Here is a 22,155-nt window from a genome sequence, read left to right as displayed (position 1 = left end):
GGCTTTACGAATTGTCATTGACAAAGAGCAAAAACTGAGGCTGATGAACTCTTTTTTGTGTTAATTTGTCCGATTTCAAGGGCTGTGTTGTTGTGGTCTTCAGTCCTGAGACTGGTTTGATGCAGCTCTCCGTGCTACTCTATCCTGTGCAAGCTTCTTCATCTCCCAGTACCTAATGCAGCCTACATCCTTCTGAATCTGCTTAGTTTATTCATCTTTTGGTCCCCCTCTACGATTTTTACCCGCCACGCTGCCCTCCAGTACTAAATTGGTCATCCCTTGATGCCTCAGAACATGTCCTACCAACCGATCCCTTCTTCTAGTCAAGTTGTGCCACAAACCCCTATTCTCCCCAATTATGTTCAATACCTCCTCATTAGGTATGTGATCTTCCCATCTAACCTTCAGCATTCTTCTGTAACACCACATTTCGAAAGCTTCTATTCTCTTATTGTCTAAACTATTTATCGTCCATGTTTCACTTGCATACATGGCTACACTCCATACAAATACTTTCAGAAACGACTTCCCGACACTTAAATCAATACTCGATGTTAACAAATTTCTCTTCTTCAGAAACGCTTTCCTCGCCATTGCCAGTCTACATTTTATATCCTCTCTACTTCGACCATCTACTTCAAGGGCTACAAGCAGGTAAAGTCATTTTGTAGATATAAGCATTTTTATTACATACAAAGGATGAATTGTTGTTAAGGCTTCAACTACAGTAAAAATAATACTTTCATTCCTCTTTTATTGTTTCACAGAAATAGCAGACAAATCTTTAATCTTTTAAATCAAATTAAGCATTGTACTTCATTGCTACGTTACTTCGTAAAATTATTTCCAGGCTAGTGTTGATGATATTCTGCAACACAACGGATGTCCGACGACGACAGGGAGAAACTACCGAACAGACCAGGAGGGGGGAAGTCTTGTTCACTGCACGAACACACGCACACCTGAAGCCAAGTCACACGGCAAAAGAGACTTTATTGTCTCAGTAATGCTGTACCAATTATTATGTCATGTGGTTGTGGCTCGTTCCTGTCGGTATTGTTATTAACATAGCACTGTTTCCCATTTCTTATAATAACGCAATATTTCCAACTAATGGAAATCACGAATAAAAATTATTCTTTTTTTAAAAAAAAAAGATTTAATCAAAAACGAAAAATCTTAGCAATACTGCTATAGTTAACTGATATTTCGCGTTTTTTACTCGATAATTAATAAAAAATAAAAAACACCTGATAAAACCGAGATAAAACAAATATCGGAAAAATACCGGCTATTCGGAACTGAAATATCGGTATCGGTTTTAACCGATCTTTTTTTCCCATCCCTAATTCCAACCATCTGCACTTGCTGCAAGGTCAGATGTTGTGCGCCGAAGGAAGGAAAGGAAGGAAGGTTAGCCTTTAATGTCCCGTCTACAACGAGGCCATTCGAGACGGACCACAAGCTCAGTTTAGGAAAGGATGAACAAGAAAATCGGCCGTGCGCTTTCAAAGCGACCATACCGGCATTTGTCTTAACCGATCTCGGGAAATCACCGAAAACCTAGATCGGGATTGTTGGACAGGGATTTGTAGTGCACTCCTCTCTAATGCGAGTCCAGTGCGCTAACTACTGCGCTCTCAGCTACCCCTCATGGGCTCAGAAAGGCTTACTTGGACCAAAGTGCCTCCATGTTTTCCAACTAGTAGTTAGCAGGTCTTAAAGATGAAATCCTTGATGCTTGCTTACACTGCTCATTTCAAGCCTTTGGAGCCAAAACTGTGGAGACAGTGGAGGACCCTAAACTGAGTATCTGGAGATGTGGAGCAATGGTCTCAAACGAGTATTTCAGACGGGAAAATGGCTTGAACGAGCAATGAGTATTAGGGACGTGTTGGTAAACTGCTTGTTTCGTGATAAACAAGAGCCTGCTGTATTGCCGCTGGTGACATGACAATCGTCCGTGGCGAAGTTTACCATCAGGGGCTTCTACGCATAGACGAGGGGAGTCCGGGGTTAAGGCGTCGAGAGGAACATACGTAAAACAAATTGAAAAAAGAGACATCGATCGGCGCTCATATTTGCGGTAGGGCTTGTCACCCATACGAAGAAAGCAATATAAGTAATGCTGGGTGTATACGCGGGCAAGGAAAAAAAATTTCCGGATATCACGTTTAAAAAACATACTTTTTCCCCGGGCTAAAATACACGTTTTCCGTGCTAAATGGCAGCAGGTTTTCCGTAGATTTTTCCCTCGGAACTGTAAAACTTATCAATCCTTTGAATGGTTAAAGTTTTTATACAATGGCGTAGAACTTCCCGGAAAAAAGTGTGTGTGTGTGTGTGGGGGGGGGGGGGGGGGGAGGAGGAGGAGGAAGATAAATTTTGGAAAGAAAAATGAGAAGTTTTGGAAAGACCTTTGATGTGCAGCAACATATACGCTGCATATTTTCGTATTACGAAAGTATAAATTCGAATTGCAGCAATCACATGACGTTCGTTTCCGGAGCGTTGAAATCGAGATTGCGATGGCCTTTTGTAAGGCAGTCGTATCTCATGCCACGCAATCTCGCCAGCCTATGACAGCAGATACTCTGAGTATATGACACGTGTTATAGTCAGCCAATAGCAAGATCACTGTTACGTAGCGCGAACACACAAAGGGGAAAAGTTAATGGTTTACATTAATATAAACTATAGCTACAAGAACAGCTAAGCTTTCACATATAATATTGGTCTCTAAGATTAATAAGCTACAAGAGAAGCTAAAAGTTTTACACACTCTGATTTAAAAAATGCATCCCACTTCCTCATACGCAACAATTCATCTTGCGTACAAAGAAATTTACTTTAAAAGTAACGCTTTTCGAACCACCGTTCGCAATACTATCCCGAAACTTAGAAACAGGTTCTATTTAGCAGTTGCCAGAGAGCGCCAGAAAACAGGCATTATTACGCCTGCGCGGCTGCAGGGGTGCAGGAAGGCCGCATGTTCGTATGTATTAAGCACTAAGAAAGCTTACATTACGTCATAAAATAAACAGGACGTCAGGAGATACTCCAAGAGCATCGGAATTTCTAACCATACTAAAATGCATAATTCGGCTTGAAGTGCACATTGGTTTTTTCCAGATTCACAATGAAGTAGGTCCCCGCCGATGTATTGGAATCTGTTTTGCCATTATTACCATGGGTGGAAGGTCCCTCGCTTGGCATAGCAGCAGCAATGGTTTTTACCGCGAGTAGATTGGTCAGAGACGATTATGCATGCATTGTGCAAATTTCTGGGCCATTGCTAGCTCAGTGTTCGCTGTTGTACACAACATGTAAGTGCAGACGAACAGGCTACCCCGCACGCGACACACCTTTTACTGGGGTTGTTGCAGATTTTAGTTAGCTCTCTCTCTAGATGTGTATTTTGTAGCACTGTGCTACACACACAGTATCTTTGGGTGGAAGCATAAGAATTTTACTAGTGGCTTAGGGGAGTTTACCTATTGCAGTGTTGTATTTCTTTTACACTGTTGGCCATCCAAAATGCAGCACCACGAAGAACTGGCGATAGAAGAGCCAAAATGATTTGGGAGATAACACACTGTACAAAGATCGTATGATTGAAAATATAGCACCGTGTGAAGAGGAAGATGACGAAAGCAGTATAGAGCGTTGCCGCCATTGCTGGCTGTAACTGCTGCTAAACGCCTCGGCCCTGAATCGAGAGGCTCTGGGTGTGTTGTTGGAGTATAGCAGTCCCTGCTAATTCCACATATTGCCAAAGTTGATCCGGTGTAGCAGCGAGTGTATCCTGAGCCAGTCGTTCCACACCCAACGACCAGACTTTTCGCTAGGCAAGAGATTGGGAGAACAGGGAGGCCAAGACAGAGATGCAATCCGATGGGCGACGAAGTAGTCTTGAACTTTGCGTGCCACGTCTGGTTACGCATTATCCTGTTGCACCGTGCCCATCGGTAAGCCCGAATATGTGAGAGAGCAATAGGTTCCAACACTTCAGAGATGTAAGGCTGGCTGGCTAGAGTACCAGCAATACGCACTAGGGGGGGGGGGGGGGGGGGGCACAAGTGGAATTCAATACCACTGCAAACCATAATATTCGGCGCAGAATCAGTATGGCGATGCATAAGGCAACAGTTCAACGTTCTCTCACCACAGTGTCTCCAGACTCTTACTCGACCATCGCGTTGGTGCAGGCAGAATCGGGATTTGTCGATAAAGTAATGTCATTGCATTTGATTGTCATGTCCGTCATTCATCGCACCATTGCCGGCCAAAAGCCTGTGGCATTGTCTCGGTGGTAAATGCATCAATGGACGCCTTGCGGACACTCCACGCTGCTGCAAACGACGTCGAATGGTACACAGACACAGCTTGTTGGGCAACACAGCTAATGTGCTGTGACAGGATTCATGAAGTGGTACAGCGATCCATCACTGCCATGCGCACAATATGCCTCTCATCACATGTAGTGGTGCAATGAGGTGGGTGCAATCAGTCCCATCAGTCCGTCGTTCCTTCCTGCATCCAGCGATTACAAACCCTCATTACAGTTGCCTGGTTCCGTCCGACACGATCGACATTTCTCTGAATGGTAATCTGCAGTCCCTATAGGCAGCTAATCTTCCTCAGTCGAATTCCAAAATGTGCTAGAAAGACACTCTGTCTTCTATGAGGCTTACTGAAGCTGCTTAGCAAAGCAACTGCACGACAGAACAATTCCAGTATGTCCATCTGTTTCATCTTCATACAGAGCCGATCTGATGTCATACGATTTTTACCTTTGGGGTTTCATAAAGGATCAAGTGCATATGCCTCCCCTATCAGCTGACCTATCTGACTGAAGCATTTTGTTGCAACTGTAACTCCAGACACATTGGTCAATGTATGGAAAGAATTCGTCTATCGACTCTATATGCGCCGCGTAACGAAAGATACTCACATTGAACGCTTATAAGAAAAGCTGAGTTGCTCTTTCAAGTGATGTATTATTTATAGTTGTAAGATGAATGTACAAATGCTACCACGATATTCATTTTGAAACAGTCTATGATTCGCTCTTCATCTTAGGGTTCCAGCACATCATTAAATTATATTCAACACACTTCCCCAAATTATTTTCGTGGCAAACAAAATTCCAGCAGGAATATTTTGACATGTCCGTAGACACGTTTCGTGAATTAAAATCAGGGCCACACCAGTTGCCACAGAAACGGATTCTAACACTACTTCAGCACATCTTAGGAGAAAGAAGGGAGACAGAGCGATCCTCACGGGAAGGAGTTCGTGAAGGCAAGTTTCCACCTCTAAATCCTTCTAGCACGCAAATATTACTGCGCGAGTTAGCAAATGGTGTGGGTTAAAGAAAAATTGATAATTGACAAATTAATTAAAAAGATTTATGAGCGCAGTTTGTTTATTAATTAATAAACAATTTAAGTTGAAGGTGCTGAATAAAACTGACTTTCACATATCTCCTGACTGTTTGGGTCTCCTCTGACTGGGCTTCCAATACATCGCCGGTTTTGTACAAACATTAGTATCATGTCTGAGCGTCGCTTTTTCAGAGTAGCAGGTAAAATTTAGCATTTTGGAATGAAAAATACATTGCGCACGATGCCATTCACAAACTTCACTGGTAAGTGCCAGTATTATCCGTACTGCGGGCATATTTGTCACAAAAAGGCGCAGCTTGTCAATGATATGAGTGATACTGTGCAGGCACGCAAGCTACCGATAAATTTGATAACTAATACCTGCCCAGTCTCTAACTAATCATGCGTTTCCTGCAACACTCGTTGTATTTGTTAGAGAAAATACACATAAAAGAAGACAACACATGATGATTATAAGCAAAACGGGAACTAAAAGGATACAGGATTGAATATGACGATGGTCACAGGAATGTCGTTGAAATCTGATGAGCTTGAAATCAAATAATTGCAAACAGATATTCTTTGATGAGTAAGAACATTCATAACTTTCTTTAAAAATTATTTTAAGGCGGCGATGATTTACAGCTCTTAAATAGTTACGAAAAATGATTTGGCGCAATAGCTGCATGACAGTATCGAAGTGCTTTATTTATTGCTTTTTATTGTAAATGTAATTTCTTAAAATACTCGCTTCTGGCACATACCAAAAGACAGCCTGTTTCAGTAGTAACCACCACACAGTGCTAATACTATGTGGGCTGAGCAACAGCGCTTTTAAAATGTTTCGTACACGGCTTCCTTCCACGCGAAAATCAACGCTCAGCAGCAATAACATTCACTACAGACGTGGTACATTTATTTACAGACTACCTTTCACTCTGAAGCGAAGTAGGCGCGCTTATGAAACTTCGTGCTAGACTAAGATTCTCAGCAGGTCCGGGTCTTGAGCCCAGATCCTTACTATTCGCATGTATGAGAGAGGTACTAGCAAAATTGAATATGGTGGTACGTGAGTCTTGCCTGGATGTCCAGTCGGAAAGGGCGTTGCCTGCGAAAGGCAAGGTTCATATTTTGGTTCCGGTCCAGAACGTAGTTTCACTTACACCCTGCAGTGCTACGAACTGCCTTACCTATGAGATGCTTGCAATTTTGCGCCTTATGTAAAATACGTAAGGGCACGTAAAATTGAAAATCTTAGCATTTGTGCTTCCACATGTGATGAAACGGGCTATGGCGAAAAATCTGGGTTTGCTGAGATTGAAGTCCCTCGACGCGTGTTGCGGATTCGTCTTGGGCGCGTGGTACGAATGAGTTTGTAGGAGGTCTTGTTCGTAATTTCCTAACTTCATTGTGCACTAGATTCCAAAGTAATAAAGATATGGACATGCACAAAGGAAGTATTAAGTTTGTTTTATTGGTCTGAAAGTTAGTTTGACCTGTAACTTCAGTAAAAGCGTTCGCTCAAACGACAAAAAGTACAAACATGGCATAAGCGATTTCTAAGAGACAATGAACTTGGGCAAAACAGTTCGACGACTACGGCATGTTTCTGATGACAGATAAGTTGCGTAGTCGCGTTAGTTTCTGTGCAGTCCAGAAAAATCAGTCTGACAGCTCCCCCATGGTACGCCCAGACACCTGAAACAGCTGTTTAATATGTCTTGAAGGGGCGGATGAGACACTACGCATATGAAGTGCTTGTCCCACATACGTTTCTACATACAAGCTACAGTGACACAATTTTGTGCGTGACACGTGCAGATAAAACCGATTTTATGCGGAAAAGTAAATAAATAAACCCGGCTTATGTGGATTTTGTTCTCCAACGAGAGCATAGTTCACAGTTTGTTAATAACTATCAGGCGTAATTTCTGAATGTGGACTTCATAACAGAACAGTAAAAAAAACCGAGACACTGATATTACAGGTATTCGTCCTGTTTTCACTCATTTATTTATTAGTAACAACTATGGTGCGAAACTGTGACTGCTATGGACGCAAATCAAAATTCGTCAAAGCAGAGAATGTTACTTTTCTTGGGCAAATACCACAGTCAACACGAATTTAGAAAGTATCGGTCACGGGAAACTCAAGATTGACCGTTTCTCATACGATAGCCTGTTAACCCTCGATGGAGGACAACGGGCAGATCCCGTATTCCAGTCTGTAGTGCCACACTGGCTTGAAAACTGTTTGATTAATAGAACCCAGTACGTTGCCCTCGACGGCGACAGTTCGTTGGGGACAAAAGTATCGTCGAGTGCACCAGGGAAAGAAGAGTGATAGAAGCCCTCTGGTTCCCTGTAAACACAAACAATTTGACCGATAGGGTGAGCAGCAATCTGCGACAATTATCTGATGGCTCTACCGTGCGGGAAAAGTGGCGTCTTTGAGTGACTTTAGGAGGATACAGGGTGATGTGGATAAAATTTACTTTTGGTGTGATGAATGGCAATGCACAAAACGCAGAAAAAATTATGCTGATGCAATGAGTAGCAAAAACTATCCTGTTATGTTCGAGTAACAAGTGGTGTGCTGCTTGACACAGTCACATGGTTTAAATATCTCTGCGTAAAACTTCATAGAGAAATGAAATACGACGAGCACCTAAGGTCGTTTGTAGGGAATGCGAATAGTTGATTTCGGTTTATTGGGAGAATTTTAGAAAAAATGTAGCTCATCTATAAAGATGACTGCGAACAGAACACTTGTGCGATCCGTTCTTTAGTACTGTTCCGAGTGTTTAGGATCTCCGCCACGTCAGATTAAATGATGACGTGTCAGCAATTCAGAGGCCTGTTGCTGGTTTCGATATCAGTTGGTTCGACCAACACGTGTTTCAAAAATGCTCCATCAACTGAAAAAGGAATCCCTAGAGGGAAGAAAACATTCTTTTCGCGAAAACACTGTTGAGAAAGTTTGCGTAAACGGGATTTGCGACAGAACGATCCTCCTACAGCCACGAAAATACAAGTGTTGAACAAAAATATGGAAACACTCTACGAGAAATGCATACTTGAACATAACTGCCGATGCTAGCCCCCTTCCGGATGCGCTGTTGTCTTTGACAACGAACGGCACCTGTGCAATGTATTCAATACGATTTGGTCAGAACAGTGTTCTGTGTACTGTAGTTGTGTGTGAATTATGTTAGAGCTACGTGAATTCCAACGTAGGCAAATTGTTGATGCTTGTGTGGTGGATGCTTCCGCAATCAAGGTAGCCAAAGTGTTTGGTATTTCAACAGGTACCTATCTAAGATTTATACCGCCTACAGGGAAAGCGGAAAATCATCATCAGCTAAGTCACGGCGCGGACGAAAAGTGTGTTGAGTGATCGTGACCCGCCGTCAATGAGGAGGAGTGTGGCGAAAAATAAGAAGACAGCTGTAGACGTCACTGCCGAACGCTGTCAGTACCAAAAATAAACGGATGGAGCTCCAGAAGGAGGGTATTACAGGGCGAACTGGAATTCTAAAACAACATATCAGTCATGCAAATGCCCGTAACAGGAAAACGTGCTACCAAATCCATAAAAATAGGATTAAGCAGCAATGGAAAAAAGTTATTTGGTCGTATGAGTCTTGTTGCACACTGTTTTCAAGGTCTGGCCTAGTTTAGGTAATACATGCAGGGGGTTTGGCGATGATCTGGCCAGCCATACCGTGGTATTCCATGGTCCGCATGGTTAATCTGCAAGGTCATATTGTTGTCGAGGATTACGCGACCATTGTGACTGATCAGGTCCATCCCATGGTACCATGCTTGTTCTCCAATAGTGATGCTGTGTTCCAAGACGACAGGGTCCATGTCCACACAGCTAGTATCGTCCAGGATTGGTTATGTGAGCACGAGGATGAATAGTCACATTTTTGCTGAACACCGCATTCACCAGATCTGAATATTATTGAGCATTTGTGGCCTGCTTTGTAGAAAAGGGTGCGTGATCGCTCTCCGACGTCATAATAGTTACCTGAACCTGCCACTATTTTGCAGAAAAAGTGGTATAAGATTCTCTTTAAAACCATATGGGACCTCTATTTATCCATTCCGAGGCGACTGTAAGCTGTTCTGAATGCCAACCGTTTTCCTATCCCGCATTAGACATGTAATGTGTTTTGTCTTTGGTGTTTCGATATTTTTCTCCAATCCCTGTACACTTCGTCTATGAAATCGTACAGAAGCTCCATTTGCTAATGGTAAGGTAGTAACCAGCACTGGTACAAAGGATGCACCATCACGCACTTTAATATTGAGACACAGTGTAAATGAGTTCATACAGGGCAAATTTATGTGACCGTGTGGCGATATGTTTATACCTGAAGCGCCAAAGAAAGTGACATAGGCATGCATATTCAAATACAGAGATATGTAGACGAGATATGTAAACAGGCGGAATTCGGCGCTGCGATCGGCAACGCTTACATGCGACAACAAGTGCTTGGCGCAGTTGATAGATCGGTTATTGCTGCTACAATGGCGGGTTATCAAGATTTAAGCGAGTCTGAACGTGGTGCTATAGTCGGAGAACGAGCGATGGGACACAGCACCTCCGGGGTAGCGATGAAATGGGAAATTTCCCGTACGACCATTTCACGAGTGTACTGAGAATATCAGAGATCCGGTAAAACGTTAAATCTCAAACATCGCTGCGGCCGGAAAAAGATCCTGCAAGAACGGGACCAACGACGACTGAAGAGAATCGTTCAACGTGACAAAAGTGCAACCCTTCCGCAAATTGAGGCAGATTTTAATGCTGGGTCATCAAGTGTCAGGGTGCGAACCATTCAACGAAACATCATTGATATCGGATTCGGAGCCAAAGGCCCCCTTGTGTAACCTTGATGACTGCACGACACAAAGCTTTACGCTTCGCCTGGGCCCGTCAACACCGACATTGGTCTGCTGATGACTGGGAACATGTGGCGTGGTCAGGCGAGTCTCGTTTCGAACTGTATCGAGCGGATGGACGGGTAGGGGTATGGAGACAACCTCATGATCCATGGATCCTGCATGTCTGTAGGGGCTGTTCAAGCTGGTGGAGGCTCTGTACTGGTGTGGGGACATTGCAGTTGGAGTTACGTGCGACCCGTGATACGTCTATATACTACTCTGACAGATGACACGTACGTAACCGTTCTGTATGATCACCTGCATCCGTTCATGTCCATTGTGCATTCCGAAGGACTTGGGCAATTCCAGCAGGGCAATGCGACACCCCACACGTCCAGAATTGCTAGAGTGGCTCCAGGAACGCTCTTCTGAGTTTGAACTCTTCCACTGACCACCAGACTCCCCAGACATGAACATTATTGAGCATATCTGGGATGCATTGCAACGTGCTATTTAGACGAGATCTCTACTCTCTCGCACTCTTGCGGATTTATAGACAGCCCTGCAAGTTTCATGGCGTCAATTCCCCCCAGCATTACTTCAGACATCAGTCGAGTCCATGCCACGGTTGCGGCACTTCCGAGTGGTCGCGAGGGCCCTACACGGTATTAGACAGGTGTTCTAGTTTCCTTGGCTCTTCAGTGAAAGACAAGTACTAGATAAATTCGGTAGTGTGGGAACGTGTCGACACTATCAGTTGAATGTACACAAAATGGAGCAATTTTCACTTGCAGCTAATATTTACATTTGACAGCCAGCTAGTGGTTTCTGATTATACAGATCTCCAATCTAAGGCGATTATTTTAAAGGAGCCACATTAGGAACCTCTACTAGTACTCGTCAAGTAGAAAATGAGTATGTGCGATTAATATTTTAATTTCCCTGAAGATGGACAAGGAGTTGACATACGGAGCAAGAAAGTAAAAAGAATTTCGTGCTAAAAATATGTCAAAGTACGACATTTAAATGGCTCTGAGCACTATGGGACTTTACATCTATGGTCATGAGTCCCCTAGAACTTAGAACTACTTAAACCTAACTAACCTAAGGACAGCACACAACACCCAGCCATCACGGGGCAGAGAAAATCCCTGACCCCGCCGGGAATCGAACCCGGGAACCCGGGCGTGGGAAGCGAGAACGCTACCGTACGACCACGAGATGCGGGCCAAAGTACGACAGATCGCTACTCTGTCATGACTCCGAATTCGGTTTTCCGCAACACTTCGGCGTATTATGAAGCCATTTAGCAATGGCGCTGCAGCATGATTGCGTTTTTAGCTTATTGTGTCTCAAAGCACCAACGAGAGCCTGTAGCAGATCGTCGGCTAACTTGTGAACCAGTTATCAACACTATGCGTGACACCATCCTTAGTATCAATAACAATTACAAGGTGTGGACAAATTTTGATACTTTACCATTTTTCAGAAGCTTTACAATGTTTGTGTTTAAGCAATATCTTTTACGATTTTAACACTCCGTGAACATTATATAGACATATCTAAATTACCAGTTGGCTGTCTTGGGGCACGGTCATTTAGTATAACAAAATTTTGATTTTCAAGATTTCATAAAACTGTTGACCGAATTTTAAAACTTAAAATGCTGTCATAATCTACTCACTGAGTCGTATAATCTCATATTAAATACTTAAAGTAAGACAAGTATCATAGTTAGGAACTTGGTATGTGTCTTGAGGCAGCGTAGCTCACGACATGCAAATTAACCAGAATTAAAAATTTTAAAGTAGGAAGGTCGCTGGGTCTCACTGTATGAGCAACAGGAGAGGGTCGATGGTGTTATATTTTGCATCCTTTAGGAAGCTAACAAATCACGTGTTTTATACCTGCGGTCAATGCAAAGAGTATTCGTCACTGTCGGAGTCACACACCTCATACTACTGATGGTGGATATCAGTTCCAAACGTAATAAAAATTTTATCACTAATGCCTGTTATATAATGAATATTTCGATCTTAAAATTACCACGGTGGCGAAAATAAGCAACTACGTATCATTTCGCAAACTTGGGTCACATGCATATGGTGACCGTTTCAGCGTAATAGGCTTATGCGGCATAATACGAGATTCCCCATTTTAATGCTGCCACGGTCGCCAGATTTTCTTTTTTTTTCTTATTTTCAAATGCGGCCAGCACTCACACAACTGCGAAAGTTGTGAAGAGTTTCGGAAAACTCAAAGTGTTCTAAACGAACGGCTCTGAGCACTATGGGACTTAACATCTCAGGTCATCAGTCCCCTAGAACTTAGAACTACTTAAACCTGACTAACCTAAGGACATCACACACATCCATGCCCGAGGCAGGATTCGAACCTGCGACCGTAGCGGTCGCGCGGTTCCAGACTGAAGCGCCTAGAACCGCTCGGCCACCAGCGGCCGGCCAAAGTGTTCTAATTTGGCTCATTGCAACTTTGTTTTGCACATGGAACGAGATTCATTAAAGGCGAATTGAAACCTGAGAAGATACCGACTTACATTACGGAGGTGAGATCGTTAAAGCAAAATACTACATACGTGTTGCTCAGGAACAGCACATTCAAAAGCAGTTTCTTAAGCTACATATTTTCTCTTACTGTTATTAGGATGGCTTGTTCGTCTTTATGATCTCCCCCATCTTCGAATGGGTATTGTTATGAACTTCTCTCCTTGTACGGTGTAGACATGTCTACGTCATGGGTTAATCCACCTTCATGTACCTAGCCAGGTGGCGCAGTGGTTAGCACACTGGACTAGCATTTGGGGAGACGATGGTTCAAACCCGCGTCCGGCCATCCTTATTTAGGTTTTCCACGACTTCCCTAAATCACTCTGGGCAAAGGCCGGGATGGTTCCTTTGAGAGGGCACGGCTGACTTTCTTGCCCATCCTTCCCTAATCCGATGGGACCGATGACCTCACTCTTTGGTCCCCTCCCCAAAATCAGCCAAGCCACTTCGTGTGGGCCCCAGGCCAATGAACAGTATTCAAGAACTTATCGGATCAGACTTTCATAAGCGACTCCTACTATGACTCTGGATTTCAAATTTCGTCTGGCATGTGCCTTCTTCACAACTGTATCCGAATGGTGGCTTCACTATAATGTGCTCCAGATGGACACCATAGCTTATTTGACACTGGTTAGCAAGCGGAATAAACCACAGAACACAAGCGCTCGTAATTATTGCGACAGCCAATTCTTCATTGTTGCTTGAAAAGCGCGGGAATGTCACAAGCGCTTCCACCTCGTCAGTACCTTCCTAACATTAGCGACTGATTGATGTGCTTATGACTGCCACGAAAAAACTCCACGCACTGCTTAGAAAACAGTGGCTGCTTTTCTGAAAGGCGTCATTTTTACGATAGTTAACTACTTTACCTCTTCTAAGGTCAGTAATGCTCACAATATGGGTTTAATGATTACTTTCATGCATGATCCAAGCTTTGTTTACTGAGTTAATAATACGAGCATTTATAAACTCAGTCTATTGCTATCTCGTATTTAATTTCAGATGTCTGATTTAATAAAGGCAAATGACCCAAATCTGGGAGATAAAATAAGGAAATTACTTGATGAGCTGGAGCAAGAGGAGAATGACAGCAACATTTATAATTCGACAAGTGAAGATGAACCAGATAACATTGAAGAGGATGATACTGACCCGACAGAGAGCGAGAGTGAAGAACGTCAAATTACAATCGTTGGTGCAGACCCTCCAAATTCTGGCGAGAAAGGGAGTCATGCTCAGTTGCTATCAAGAAAGCGACCCAGGATTGTTTCTTCATCTCACTCATCACCACTGTCACACGTCATTTCAAATTCAGGTACAAGTTTTTTTTTTTCATCTTTCGATGGTAAGGACTACATCATTCGGCCTCGAAAGATCTCTCTGCAGGGTAAGGATGGACGTCGCCTGTCATCTGTAGTTCCTAAAAAAAGACGGCGTGTACACCTCAAAGAAATATTATTGATCATATTCAGTCCCCTATCAATGGCGCTACAAATGTCGCTACGCAGTTAGAAATATTTTCTTTATTTTTCACAATGGCTTGTTACAATTAATAGTAAATCACACGAACGATGAAGTAATGAGGAAAATATCAAAATCCAAAGAGCACTCAGAGTACAATTTTCACCGAAGAATTAAAAGCTTTAATTGGTACCCTGATCTTAACAGCAGCTTTGAAGAATAACCATACATCAACTCGTGAATTAGTTCACAGTAATTTATGTAGCCCTAGATATAAAGCAGCCGTGAGTTCCGAGCGATTTGAGTTTTTAATTTCTTGTCTGAAGTTTGATGATAAGTTGACCCGTGAGGAACGAAAGCAGTTCGATCCATTTGCTGCTGTCAGGGAATTATGGGATGAATTTGTTATCAATTGCCGTAACTATTAGAGACCAGGCTTATTTATCACAGTGGACAAACAACTCCTTGCTTTTCGTGGTAGATGTCCGTTAGGTATGTTCGTAGCCAACAAGCCCGCTAAATATGGGAGTAAAATTGTCATGGCGTGTGACGCAGGAACAAAATATATGGTTGCTGCTTCCCCATATCTCGGCAAAGGCACATATACTAACGGTCTGCCGCTTGGAGAATACTACGTGAAGGAGCTCTCAAAAACAATGAGAGGACCTAACCGAAATGTTACAGTTGATACCTAGTTCACAAGTTAGCCGACGATCTGCTATAGGCTCTCGTTGGTTCTTTGAGACACAATAAGCTAAAAATACTTCCAGAACTATTTATAACCAAAAAGAGAGAGATAAGAACATCCGTGTTCATCTTTGACAAAGAAATGACTCTTGCCTCATATAAACATAAGGCAAATAAAATAGTCCTCCTGCTATCGGCTATGTACGACCAAGCTGGAATAGATGAAGTAACTGAGAAACCTAAGATGATTCATTACTACGACTACACAAAAGGTGGCGTCGATCCATTTTGACCAGATGTCGAGCAACATTTCTTGCAACCGGAAGACTAAACGCTGGCCTTTGCGTGTCTTTTACGGAATTCTGAACATTATGTATGTTAATATGTGGATAATCCATGTTCACAACGCCATCCGTGAAAAGAATGTCCTAAGGAGGAAACACTTCCTAATACGACTGAGTGAAGAGCTACTCTCACCATGGATGCAAAGCAGGCTACACAAACCAAGAATATCAAATGACCTGTGCCTCACTATACCATCTGTCCTTGGAATCGAACCCCATCGTGAGAACAAACTATGTCCGCATATGTCCATCGAAAAAGAGAAGAATGACAACAACGTTTTGTGCTGTTTGTTGCAAGGTGTTTTGCAAAGAGCATCGAGCGCAATTATTCACTAATTGTTAGAAATAAATGTTCTCATTGTTATCAAAGACTTGTTTCTGTGATTATAGACTGCGACCTTGTTGTTTATTAGTGATAATTAACAAATAGTAAAACGTGTTAACAAATTTTGCTTACTTTTTGTTATGCCGTGAAAATTACGAACGTTTGTAACATCAAATAATTGCCTTTCACTGTCGAGCTTGTGGACGAAGCCTTCGACATGGAAGGTTTTATAGTAAAATCTTCCATTTGTAGACAGTCATTGATATGATACCAATCACACAAAGGATTCACAGACGAATTGGAGAATTTAATTCTGAAGCATTGTAACGCTGTTACCAAAGCCCAAGCAATGTTTTGAGATCCTAGATAAAGCTGTGAGAATGTTGGTCTGATCACCATAATGTTTTAATTGGCAGGCAGGCAGGCAGGATGCAGGACGGAAGGAAGATTTCAGTTGACGTCCCGTCGACAACGATCACTGGTGACGGACTTATTAGGCAGAGTCCTACTGGAAAGCGGGGGGGGGGGGGGGATGCCCTTTTCTTCTTCCAATCTTACAGCAGTCTTATACATTGCAGTCCGAACCACAATGAAACTTAGCATTTTGGGTCATAAACTAATACGTGACACAAAAATCTTACGAATATAACTCGGATCGAACCCTGTGCGTTTCAATATGGAATCCGCCTTTTATCCATTAACCAATAGGCCCTAAAATGACAATGCCTATTCGCAACAATGAAGATATCAGATAGCGGGCGGTGTTTCGGCCGCCACACTGGAAGCTTTTCCCATTACACTTCTCCTTGAGGTATTGCTAACCAAATGAGCATATGCGGTTGAGATAAAAGATGAGGGTGGGACTCTGTTATCAACGCACATCGTGGTCGCGCAAACTCACCGAAAGAGGTATCGTAAATGTTTCGGAGGATGCTCATATCGGCTAGAGGGATCAAATACAATATAATGGTATGTAAGATTACGGAAAATTTGGGAATGTAACAGTGTAAATATCGAGGACAATCAGGAGGTCAAAAATTTCGAACTTTCTTCCAACTGTCAACCACACCAAAGTAAAAGAAAGAAAGAAAAAAAACTTTTTCGTCTCCAATTAGGTGATTTCCAATCTTGATGCCACAGCTGAGGCAGCAGCAAAGATTGTTTCTATCAGATGCTATTGCAATAGCGTTAAAAACCTTCTTCTTCTGATAGGTGTCCTGAGATAGCATTTCGAATTCATTTTGCTTATCCCGTTTCAGATTTTCTTGCAGTTTTTATACATAAACGCAGCAATACGTTAAAGAAAGGAAAAGGAAGATTAGGGTTTAACATCCCATGGACGACTGGGTCATTAGTGACATCAGGTTTACGTCAGGGCGCTTTCTTTAAAAATTTCTACCATCCACAAAAACTCTTTGTAATGGAACTACAGGAGTTTAAGCCTTTTTACATTTATTAAAATTAAAGCTTTGAAAATGGCTGCGTGGTCAACGACCGTTTACAACGTAAATTTACAGCAATAAGAGCCCTCGGTCGCAAAAAAGAAGTCTTTCGACCTAAGTTTTACTTCTGATGAAAGCACTCATAGTGGTGCCGAGACCTAGGTCAAAAGACTTCTTTGCGACCAAGGGCTGTCATTGTTTTAATTTTACTTAAAATATTCTGGGCTCCTATGCCGTGGTCAAAAAAATTTCTTGGAGAAACACAACGTTTTCTTCAACGGTGTCGTGATTTCTATGAATGCAATGTGCACAGGTTCTTCCAATATATTCCACCCCCCCCTCACGATGACAATGAAAATTATTTCTTCAAGAAATCATTCCACCATGGAATAAATGCCAGGAACATCTGAATAAGAGAGACGTTTCCGGCCGTGAAAGCTTATGTATTACAGTTCAAGGCTTTGTTTCGAAGACTGATAAGGCTGCATTAATGGTGAAATTGTTCCTGGTGCCGTCGAAGAGCCATCTTCCGATTATTTTGGCGTAAAAATTTATCAACGACTGGTCGATGCAATCGTTAATTTTCTCACAGAAGACTGCCACTAGTATAAAATGGTCATTTTTTGAGCATGTAGATTTCCTGGAAACCTTGCAGATAATGCAGCATACGCCGTACGATGTTTCTCGAGTTACAAATGGAGCCAAAACACAACACATATTATTTAAGAAAAATGTTCCGTAACTGTTAGATATTAGCATACATGGCATTACTAGAGCTACTCAGTCACTGTCTCAGGAGTCAGTGAATAATCTTTCATGGGTAAATCATTATGAAGGGAAAGATGACATGCAGAAAAACATCTACTTCCGCTACATTAGATATTAAGGAATGCTGTAATGGGAATGCATTTGGTGGTTCTAAGAGCTGCAGTGTACCTGTTCAGCGCTCCACGAAACATGACACAGACCTTATTACCAGAAGCCTAGAGTATTGGGATATTTTGGTCCAACAGGTGGAATTTGGGTGGGAGTTTTCTTTCCATTTATGGAGGTTTCACACCATATACTTCTTTTGCACGATATACACAGAATAAAACCCTTCGCGGTGTGAAACTCCACAATATTAAACGTAAACTGTGACATGACAAAATTCAAATTAAATTTCATTCATTTATTTTCTCTTTGTAAATAACAACTGCCAATGTTGGAGTGGTTGCCACAGATAACCCACGCGGCTAGCGAATCAGTTCCACTGAGAACAGTTCAGGTCGACTAATTCAAAAATTCGTGACTTTTCATTTCGAAGCTTCCTCAGGCAGCACCACAACACAAGCGGATTGTCGTAGCAAATGCAAATGCTTGAAATTCGCTAGCGTCAAAGACATTACCATGAGTAAATCATGATAAGGTATAACAAACTTTTGAATAGTTTAGATAACTCGTGCTGTGGAGGTAAAAAATATTGCCGCGTAGAATACAGCAGTACGCTTTCGAATCTTTACGGTTCATATTTTAGTGCACTTGCCATACACAATCAAGGAGAGCCTAGTGCTGCTCTGCCACACCCCCTTCTTACCAACTCCTCGCTGTATTTGTAAGTGAACGTTAACACTAACTGTGATACCAGATCATTTCTGATTTTTGGGACAAATGACAAAATACACTTGTTAAGTGATAGAAAGCGTCCAACCGCATATAATAAACCTGAAAGTATCTTGAGTCATTTACTACACACAGCTCTCAGTTATTGAATATGATACATCCATCTACGTCGACTTACCTTGAAGCTTCTAATTTCACAGTGCAGCTCGGAAATAGTTAAGTTTATTTCGAAACTCGTTTGTTTTACTTTTCGAATTCGTTAAATCGAAATGTTGCACGCGCCGTGAAATACGGGGATGTACTTTATAATGTGTGGGTTATTACACAAAAGACAGACATTCGAATAAAACGACGCGTGGTGCCAAATACAACAAACAGAATTTTACAATAAACAAAACATAACCCACACACATTCGCTTCCGCAGGGAAACGTCAGTCCTCACTCCTTCGTGAACGGAAATAAAGACATACGAATAACAAATCCAAAGATCTTCGCCCAACACTCAACTCTGCCAACCGACCGACCAGAGCGTTTGGCGAACGTTGGGACTTTGTGTTTACTTACATACGTGTGTTACATGAACCTAAATAACCCTAGGTCAAACTGTACGCCAGTGAATAAGTTCCCTTGCGTATACCGATAAATTTAATATTTCTTTAGAGAACTGTTAAAGAATACCTTGACTTGTTCTCGTATTGATTGTACAATCGATTTAAAAGTTTAATATCTTTCCTTCGCTTTGACTTTAGGGTTTTTCGAAATGGAGTTGATGAGTGTAGGTGACTTTATGCCGGTTTTAAGGAATTACGTTTTGTCATTATAGATACACACATTTTCACGTTGTAATTACTGCTGCCGAAAATGGATGGATTTCAGGAACCAATATGCGCAGGTTGCGAGGTAAGTCAGTTAAAACATGAAGCTTTAGGTTATATGCGTGCAAGTCAGGGAGAAAATGTACACAAGCTTGTCACCATAAAGATATGATTATTTTGTGTACAGAAATACTATTATAACAAAGAAACTAGAACGTTTATAACCTCGTGTTGTTCTTTGTTATTAAAAGAATATCGATTTGCTTTTTGTAATTGATATTGTATGAAGTAAATTAAAAAAGTAACTTCCAAGTATTACTGAAGTCGTTCTTTAGTGCGTGTTGTAATTCTTGTGATCTTTGTGTGTGCACATATATCCAATTAAGCCAGAATGTTGTACTTTTCGCGTGAGCAACAATGTTATCTAATTTTAGTGTTGACACATAGTAAGTACTGTTTTAGTTGAGGGCTTATTAGTTTCTGTTGTTATCTTCATTAGATTTGAAACAATTTAATGTAGTGTTTTCATCAACACATCTGGCATACGGGTTTTTAGTGGCAGATGATATTTTTTTCCTGTGCCACGAAATGCTTATGAATGGAAGGTATTATGTTGATGTTAGAGCCAAAATTGCCACATATTTCCTCGCCAATCATCATGAACGTTCACTTCAGAGGTGATTTTTCTATGGATGCTATGCTTCAACAAGCAATAGGCACATAACAAAGCTTAAGAGAAACAATCTCAAACATTTACACTGTGGTGCTGATTTGATTTGCTTATTTATCCAGACGTCATCTCTCCGTGGTCCAACATTTGTCAACACAATACAGTGAAAATAAATAGCTCAGATTACACAAAAACACAAAATTTATGATTATGCTCTTATGTTGAATGGACAGGTCCTTGATGAAGGATCCATCTTAGCATTTGCCCGACATCATTTGGGACAACCTAAATCAGGATGACTGGAAAGAATAAACTCCATCCACCTGAATATAATGACAGTGTTTTAACAACTGAACTGCCTTATTTAGTTCGTCTGTATTGTACAATGTTTTTTGTTTACAAGCAGTATTGTGCAGATACGGAACTGTCATAGAGTTCAACAGCATCCATTATTAATAAATTAACTTCAAATATATAACATAGCTTTAAACATTTATCACTGCACAAACTGAGGACCCCCGCTTGTAACTTCCTGACCATGAACATGCTATTATACCCCTGGCATTGATACCAGTCTGTTCAAAACAGTGACGCCGGGCCCGTAAACGTGCAACTATACCCCATTCATGTCTTCCCTGTAGTTGTCCTGAAAAATAGTCAGCATTCCTCCATAAGGAGATACTGATCTCTGGAGAATGACAAGACATTACTATCATGTACTGTGGATCTTGGCACATGATTTCTTGTGTAAGCATTACATTATGATCGTTTATTATAATGTGACAGTTTGTTGTAGTTGACCCTTTTAATATAAATACTGATTCCTCCAAGTAATATTTCATTGTGTAGTTTGCATTACATATTAAGAACATTTTAGTTACATTTATAAAGAACTTTAGTATAGCAGCTATATTCATCTCCTTGGACAGTTTATTATACAGTTCTATTTTCTAATGGAAAATGTTAATATGAGCTTTTTGTTGCCATTTCCTTGGTATGTGTAAGTTGAAACAGACCCTTGTTCTATTATTACGTGTGCAACTATTAGTGAAATAGATACTTCATAAAATTTTCCCTGATTTTCATGATGAATTGGTAGATGTACTCATTTGGTGCACTAAGGATACCCATTTTTAAAAAGTTCCTTACAGAGAGTCTGACTTTCTTTACAGAGAGTCTGACTACCATTTCTAGTTAATATTTTTGTGGCCCTTTTCTGCAGTTGAAAAATTGTGTCCATGTTTAGTCTCTGATCCTCTGTAAAGAATCCTGTAACTAAGAGTAGAGTGTTCATAGCATGATCTGTCACTACAGGACGTTGGCTGTTGCAGACGGATGCTAGAACACTAAGAGCATAAGATGCTGGAGACATTCTTTTTGACAGTAGCTTTTTTGTGTGTTCCTTCCATGTAAATGACACTCAGTACTCATTCCTAGAGACATTGTGTTTGTTACACAATGTATATAACTGTCAGCTATGCTTAACGCGACAATTATTTTCTCTTGTTTAAGCGCATACCGTTTTCTTGATGTTTGTGTTAATTTATTATGTACTGCTCAGTTGGTCTCAAGACAAATATTGGATACTACTTGACCAATGGTCTGATGTTAGTGGTTGTCATGATGTCACCTTTTTGTGTGTATTTTCGTAGTTTGAGTGTTAGTGGATGAAGCCAATGAACGTTGAAGTGAAGAAACTTAATAGTGGTGAAAGACTGATGTGTAGCTTAGACCGAGGACTAGGTTAGACTGGAAGGTAACTTGTTGGGAGCTGGCAAAGCCAGCAAATATGAAAGCAGAAAAACCTGGTTGTGCTGACAGACTGATCTGTAGTGTATACATGTGGAAACATTGCGACTCACATCACATTACTATGTTGTTACAACATTTGTCGCATGTTTCCAACGCCACAGGTCAAAGCTGATGCCAGTATCAAATATTCCTCATTCCCCAATGGAAAAC

The 22,155-nt window shown here is 41.5% G+C and overlaps 2 protein-coding genes across 6 annotated transcripts in view; one reads left to right on the top strand and one right to left on the bottom strand.

The window, feature by feature from the left end:
• Window positions 1-19,151, bottom strand: part of LOC126246060 (protein spitz-like) — a 624,919-nt gene extending 605,768 nt beyond the window's left edge. For both annotated transcript variants that reach the window (XM_049948367.1, XM_049948368.1), the window contains exon 1: window positions 18,886-19,151. The gene's annotated coding sequence lies outside the window, so the exon portion shown is untranslated. The remainder of the gene's footprint in view (window positions 1-18,885) is intronic.
• A 301-nt stretch (window positions 19,152-19,452) lies between these two features.
• Window positions 19,453-22,155, top strand: part of LOC126246014 (uncharacterized) — a 297,733-nt gene continuing 295,030 nt past the window's right edge. For 3 of the 4 annotated variants that reach the window (XM_049948363.1, XM_049948362.1, XM_049948364.1), the window contains exon 1: window positions 19,453-19,608. In XM_049948363.1, the coding sequence (XP_049804320.1) occupies window positions 19,570-19,608 (39 nt within the window). In that variant the 5' untranslated portion in view covers window positions 19,453-19,569. The remainder of the gene's footprint in view (window positions 19,609-22,155) is intronic. The other variant, XM_049948365.1, reaches the window with a different exon arrangement.

The sequence above is a fragment of the Schistocerca nitens genome, chromosome 1 (genome assembly GCF_023898315.1).
Source record: "Schistocerca nitens isolate TAMUIC-IGC-003100 chromosome 1, iqSchNite1.1, whole genome shotgun sequence".
Taxonomy (NCBI): Eukaryota; Metazoa; Arthropoda; class Insecta; order Orthoptera; family Acrididae; genus Schistocerca; species Schistocerca nitens.
The sequence above is the reverse complement of the archived record's forward strand: the minus strand, read 5'-3'. Positions and strand labels throughout refer to the sequence as shown.